General features: G+C 45.5%; 1 protein-coding gene across 1 annotated transcript; it reads right to left on the bottom strand.

Moving 5' to 3' along the window:
- Window positions 1–4,517: 4,517 nt before the first annotated feature.
- Window positions 4,518–6,243, bottom strand: LOC135051291 (uncharacterized). Its single transcript, XM_063957357.1, has 3 exons — window positions 6,150–6,243; window positions 5,862–6,074; window positions 4,518–5,245 (listed from the first exon to the last, which is right to left on the bottom strand). Exon 3 carries the CDS (start codon window positions 5,232–5,234, stop codon window positions 4,566–4,568), a length of 669 nt encoding a protein of 222 aa, XP_063813427.1. The 5' UTR covers window positions 5,235–5,245; window positions 5,862–6,074; window positions 6,150–6,243; the 3' UTR covers window positions 4,518–4,565.
- Between the last annotated feature and the right edge of the window lie 1,071 nt (window positions 6,244–7,314).

A 7,314-nucleotide genomic window follows, 5' to 3' on the forward strand; every position in this document is an offset into this window, starting at 1 on the left:
TCTTCAGGGCCGGAAACCCCCTCGCACCCTGATGTCTCTGACTCAGAGGACTCAGATCACTCCCCGCTGACCCAGAAAGATCTACAGCTGCTCTTCCGTGAGATACGGGAGACAAGGAAATCCATCCAAGCGGTACAGGCAGAGGTGAACACGGCAATAGCCTCCCTCAAAACAGACGTTGCCGAACTTGGGGACAGAACGGACCACCTGGAGACTAGAAAGGATGAAGTGATCACTACCCAACAGGGCATGAGCGACGACATTCATGGTCTAAAGAAGGAGATCCAGCACATCCTGTAACATCAAGAAGACCAGGACAACAGGACACGACATAATAATCTGCGCATTAGAGGCGTCCCCGAGGACGTTGATATGACATCCCTGCAAGATTACCTAAAAAAACTGTTTGTCCATTTATCGCCATCGACTCCAGAGGACCAGCTCTTGTTAGATAGGGCCCATAGGGTTCTACGCCCTCGATCACAAGACTCTGCTCTACCTAGGAATGTTATCCTGAGATGCCACTACTATACGACTAAGGAGGCCATCCTCAGAGAAGCTAGGAAGATTTCCAACTTACTATTACTAGGACACTCGGTCCAAATTTTCGAAGACATTGCTCCTGCTACTCTGATCAAGAGGAAAGATTTCAAACCTATCACCTCGGTGCTTCGGGACAATAGCATTCGCTACAGATGGGGTTTCCCCTTTCGCATCTTGGTGTGGCATCACAACCGTCTCCACTTGGCGAGGGACCTGGCTGAAGCGCAAGGACTTTTGCGCACCTTGGGCCTCTCCCCCCCACCGGCTTCATCTGTTTCCCCGCAGCGGGCACATGTGGCCTCGCCCGTGGAGTCGACTGCCACCCCTCGACGATCCTTGAACCGGGACTGGACGAAAGTGCCCTCTGCGCGGAAATCTGCTTCCGCTGGCCCTGCCACCTGATGTAGTACATGTCCTAATGCCATTACACTCTGTGGTTTTGTATTTTTGTTTATGCGTATGTTGTAAGGGGCTAATCTCTTTCTTTAGTCTCTTTATTTTCCAGCCTTGATTTTTGGATGCGTCCTGCTCCACGCCTTCTGTGTGCGTACAAGAGCAAAAGCCCCTCTTTTTCTTGTATTAGACCACCTTAGGTATCTATCATGTCTCGTCCCCCCTTATGGGGGTAGGACCTCTCCCTGTGTGGGACCTGATGCCCTCTGCCTAGATGTAGATTAGCGCTGTTACCTACCCTAGACTTGACTCGTTTAAGCCTTGGATAGTCTCGTCTTCATTACTAGTTGGCCTAATCGGTAGTAGGTTCTTCGACACCAAGTCCCGTTCTTTTCCCCTTTTGCTACTGGTCCCTGGACTCGGGACACATGTTGAGTGTCCGCTGTACTCGATGCGCCTGGCCTGGCTGGGCTGCGTCCCCCCTACTGGGTCTTTTACCCAAGTCCGGTTGTTGTCACTCAGTGACTCTTCTCTGTCATTCCCTGACCGGCATGTTAGACCAGATGTCGTTTCTTCTGGTCCCCAACATTCCCCTCTTCCCTGCCTTCCCCGAACTCTACCTGTCCTGTTCTCTTTCCTCTTTTCTTTCACTCAGCCATTCACTGATGACTGCCGATTGCCGTGTTTGTTTCTAATGTTTATGATGTTTTCTGTTTGGTCTATTGCAGTGGTGCGGTGTCCGGAGGGAGGAGACGTGGCATTCCAGAGAGTTGATTGCCATGGCCCTTAGGATGTTTTCCCACAACGTTAAAGGTTTGAACAGCCCCACCAAACACACCAAGCTCTTTCTTTCTCTTAAACAGGCCAGAGGAGATTTGGTTTTCCTGCAGGAAACCCACTTTAAAAAGTACCTCCACCCTGATTTAAAATCTAAACTCTTTCCACATACGTTTCATGCTTGTGATGCAACACACAAAAAAGGGGGATTTCCATTTTGCTCGTTGCTCACCATACGTTTGAGTTGTTGGACAGTCATGCAGATAAATCTGGTAGATAGCTAATCCTTGTTGGGAAGCTTAACAACACACTGTGTACCCTTGTCAATGTCTATGCTCCAAACTAAAATCAGGCTGCCTTTTTTAGGGGTTTGAATTCACGCATAGCTAGGCTCCACCAAGGGGAGATCATAGTGGTCGGTGATTTTAATGAGGTCCTGGATGCCTCGTTAGACAGATCCTCCTCTCTCTCCTCTCTTCCTTCTACCCCCAAACGCCCATCCCTGGGATCTCTCGCACTGTTAGATCTTTTAAAGCTTCAACTACTATTTGATTCCTTTAGACTCACTGACCCTCTTACTAGGGATTACACTTTCTACTCCCCAATACATAAATCCTACTCTAGGATCGATATGATCCTACTCAGCCGGGACCTTTCCGCTAAACTGAAGTCTACTCGTATACTTCCTATGGTATGGTCGGACCATTGTCCAATCACTGCTGAGCTCCACATTATTGCTCCCCGCCCCCCTCCCGCCTCTTAGCGGTTGAATGACTCCCTATTACATAATCCGGAAATTACTAATTTGATCAAAGGTCACATTACTGATTATTTCTTACTCAACGGGGGAAATTTACTAAGCTCCCGATTTTGACCGAGATGCCGTTTTTTTCTTCAAAGTGTCATCTCGGTAATTTACTAAACACTAATCACGGTAGAGATGAGGGCATTCGTAATTTTTTGCAAGTCCAAGTAAAAAATTACGAATGAATACACCATCGGTCAAATTACGCCTGTTTAGATATGAATCTCGGTCATTTACTAACCATTCGTAATTGTAATTGCTGCCGTGAAAATGCATTCGCGGCCGCGAAAAATTACAAATCGTAATTTTTTCCTAAAAAAAAACGCGCCAGCATTTGAAAAGCGTGTTTACATGTGTACTCAATTATCCATTACTCACACCTGAATGTTTGGCCCTATAAAAGTGTTCCAGGCACATTTTGAACTTCTCTCACTCTGAAATGGCGGCTGTGGTGTGTGGCAATGATTTTTTGTTTGCTGTGGGATACCTTAGACTGCTCCATGAGGCTTCCAGGAATCAGGCCCAGGTAAGTGAACATGGTCAACAGGTTGTCCAGGTACCGCGGAGGCTGCGCCAGCCTCGTTTTTTTAGAGGGCGTTTAAACTTAAATGCATTGTCCGATGATAGGGTCATACAGATGTTCCGCCTAAATAGAAACAACATTTTCCACCTGTATGACCTTGTCAAACTGGGCATAGACCCTGAGACAGCACGCTCTCGCTCTGTCTCAGGCCTACACAAACTCCTGGCTGTGTTACACTTTATGGCTACTGGGAGCTTCCAGGCTGTGGCAGGCGACGTCATTGGTATCTCACAGCCCACCTTTTCCAGATATTTGATGCAGGTGAGTCTAAAAATACATAGGCGGTTATGTCTAAGTGTTGCTTCTGTAAGTTCAAACAACACAGTATTGTAGAGAATACCTAACATGACACTCACCTTAGCTTCTTTAATGTCCACTCAGGTTTTGGATGTGTTGGAGCCACACATTAATGCCTCAATCTGCTTCCCTACCGAGGAGTCGGAGTGGAGTGCTGTCAGGGTAGCTTTCTATGAGCTTGCTGGCATGCCCAATGTGCTGGGGGCCATAGATTGCACACACGTTCAGCTGAGATCACCTAAGGGCCGCCAATATATATATACTAATAGACATCTGTCCCAATCAACTAATGTCCAGGTGGTCTGTGATGCAAACTTAAAAATTATGAGTGTTTTTGCAGGTTACCCTGGTGGCTGCCATGACTCCTTCATCCTCAGTCAGTCATCGCTCTTCGATAAATTTGAGGCCGGACAAATGCCTGATGGCTGGCTGTTGGGTATGTTTAAAATGTTTTGTGTGTATGTCTTTTATCCACAAACTCGAGTTATGATTAGGTGAAAGAATAATCTAACATATGTACTAATGTGGACTATATCTGTTTTTCAGGTGATGGGGGTTACGGCTGCTACTCTTGGCTCCTTACTCCATTGTCCCAACCTGATTCTCCTGCTGAACACAGTTACAATCATGCACATAAGGCTACGCGGAATGTGATAGAAAGATGTTTTGGTGTGCTGAAGTCACGGTTTCGGTGTCTGGATAAATCTGCTGGCCTTTTGTTGTATAGTCCCTCAAAGGTGACTAGAATTGTGTTCTGCTGCTGTTTTCTCCATAATCTGTGTTTAACCCAACATCTGGCACATGATGAGGGAGAAAGCAGTCGGCAAGCAGAGGAGTTAGACCCATCTGGTGACAGTGTGAGTACATATGTAGGGAGGCAGGTACGGCAAGAAGTGATCCTGCGCTATTTTTCAGGTCAGTTTTAGTAGGCTGTAATTATCCTTGACTAAACACTTTGCACTACTTTCTATTGTGTGTTTTGTTACTTACTGTTTGTAGTTTATAGTGGTGTGTCCATTGTACTTAGTTTATGCTAAAAATACATTTTCAGTCATTACCCATGAAAAACATACATACATACAGAGCAGCTTCGACAATGTTTGAGACGGACACAGGAAGTTGTGTGTTTGTCAAATACAAATTTTTATTTTGCCAATCACATTGGGGTTATTTTTTCCGCTTGTGTGTGCTGGGTGCTGAGCTTTGTGCTGGCTCACTGGCACGTGCTCTGGAGGAACGCCGAACAGGGGAGGTTACTGGCGTTTGGATAGGGGTCGTGGTCCCCGAGCTGGAGGTTACTTGGTGAGCTCCCATCAATGAAATATTGCTGCTCAAATTATTAAGGCTTGCAATCAGCTGAGTGTTGGTTGCAGTGTGGCTGGCTACAATCCTGGATAACGACTCATTCACCACTTGGTTGTGCTGAATGAGCTGAACGAGTGCCTGCTGATGGCGCTGTTGCTCATCTATGATGCGCGATAAATGAGCAAGCATTTGGCTGTTGTCAGCCCTTATTTGCTCCATTGAGGTTGCCATTCGCCCTACTTGTACAATCAGTCTGCCCGAGTTGCGACTAATACGCGGTAGATGATGGGGCAGACTGGCAAGGTGTTGTGTATGTGCGGTCAGGCTGGCATTGCTTTGGGCCTGTTGGCTTGTCCAACTGGCCCAAAAATCATCTGGTATTTGGCTTGGGGGCGGAGCTTGTGCCAGTTGTGGACTGATGGAGGCTTGGGGGATATCCTGCAGCTGTATTGGCTGGCTTGGGTCAACAGGTGTAAGTTGCAGTGTGATGGTTGCCTGTTGGTCTTGTCCCTGCTGGTCCACGTCGGCCATCAAGCTGGGCTCTGTATGGGGTGGCCAACATGCAATGTTTATTTGTAAATTTTTAGCAAGGCTACTTCTACACATTACTACATTCATAATACTCCATTTTTTAACTTTTGGGCGTTGATTTTATAAACTTATAATGTTTTTTATGCTCAAAAACATATATACCAACACAGGCGGCCACATAGACAGATTTGCATAATCCTCACCTAACTAACTCCCCTCCACAGCATTACACTGTTAGATTCCCTCCCCTGACCACGATATAGACTACTTACCTGGATAGTCCAGAGGAGCGGAGCAAGTAAGCCATCTACATACTGGACAGGGGAGATGTGTGAACACTATAATGTTGTGGATGCTTTTTTTTTTTTTTTGAATTTTATTGTTATTTTATTTAAATGTGCACGTGTGTGGGGCAAATTTTTTAAAAATTCTGATATTTATTAAAAATGATGTTGGCGAGAACATCCACTAAGACCTTATAAAAAATTTTTTTTTCACCTTTAGCAATTGAAGACGTAACATCACATTGCTTGTTCTGGAAAACATGTAATCTCAAAACCAACTAACAACATATTAACTGTACTGTGTATATTATTGCCTATGTGTTTAATTTCTGTTTTTACTCACCAGATAACTGAGGGGATCGGGGCTCATCACTCTGCGAACTCGCCAATAGTGCCAGTGGTGGCTGGGGTGACACTGCCGAAAGTCGTCGCCTGGTTGGGGATGATGGAGCCGCAGATTCCGAGCCAAGACGCCGTGTCTTACTTGGCCTCCTGGGTAAGTGGCCCAAGCCCTGTGATGGGCGCCTTACAGGAGGTCGGCTTCCAGAAGCAGAACCTATGTGAAAATATAAACATTAATATTTTGTACTTCTATGTGTTTGCAGAATATGTGACTACACTGAAGTCTTACCTGCAATCCCAGCCTCATCCTGACTTGTCTGAGGCCTGTCTGGCCGGCTGGTCTGTGGGACTGTTGAAAAAGTGTACCAAACATTATTACCATGCTTTGTGTAAAAAAAACCTCTGCAAAGCCTTATTGTACTGTAACCATCTATTATGTATTGGATAAACAAATAATTTCTGATTAAGAGCTTCAAGCATCATTATTTTGTGGTGTATATCCAAATGTACATGATGTTGCACACAATAAATCTGTTACATTTTAGAATTATGCCTCAGATATTGCAGAGATTGACTACTTGCAAATGTTTCTCAAATTTAATGTTGAAATAATTGCACCGTTTTTCAGAAGTAAATAAATACAAAAATCTTTTTAAAATAAGCAGACAACACAGATGTCCAAGCAATATCGTCAAAAAAAAAACATTTTTTAAAAAAAATTAAAAAGCCATTGCACATGTTTTTGCGCAATATTAAATTTACCAAACAGCCAATGCAAGGTGAAAAAAGCACATTCTAAACACAAACACACCTTAAGGGTGCATAGGCCTGCAATATGTGAAACACAATTTATGCATCCTTTACCCTTTAAAAATGACATTTACAACATTTAGAGGACATTTAAATAAAAATATAACACATCAAACTTACCATCCTGCGTGGGTCGGTCCGAATCCCGGACATGAGTAGCAGACACCACTTCGGCAGGAATCAATGCCCGCACAGGCTCCTCCCAGTCCCGATAGGTGGCCCGGAAAGGGGGGCCACCTCCGGTTTTTCTTGCAGATTTGGCCTCTTTGGCCATCTTGGCCTTGACACGCCGCTTAATATCATAAAACCTCTTGCGGCACGTGTCCTCAGTCCGCCTCACCACACCCTCACTATTCACGGCAAGTATTACTTGCCCCCACAGGACAGACTTCCTGCGGGAGGACACCTTGCCAGCATCCTGACCAAACAATTGGCGATGGTGCTTCATCAGCTCACGCACCAAAGCCATGTTTTCAGCATAGCTGAACTTTATATTCCTGCCAGTCTTGGTAGTGGTGCGTGGCTGCGGAGCCACAACACCATCACTATCACTGGAAAATACAGCAACAGGCACCCCCTCCTCCTCCTCCTCACTAACCTCCTCCCTCTCACTACCCCCCTCCACCTCACTAACAGCCTCCACC

The sequence above is a fragment of the Pseudophryne corroboree genome, chromosome 2 (assembly GCF_028390025.1).
Source record: "Pseudophryne corroboree isolate aPseCor3 chromosome 2, aPseCor3.hap2, whole genome shotgun sequence".
NCBI classification, from domain to species: domain Eukaryota; kingdom Metazoa; phylum Chordata; class Amphibia; order Anura; family Myobatrachidae; genus Pseudophryne; species Pseudophryne corroboree.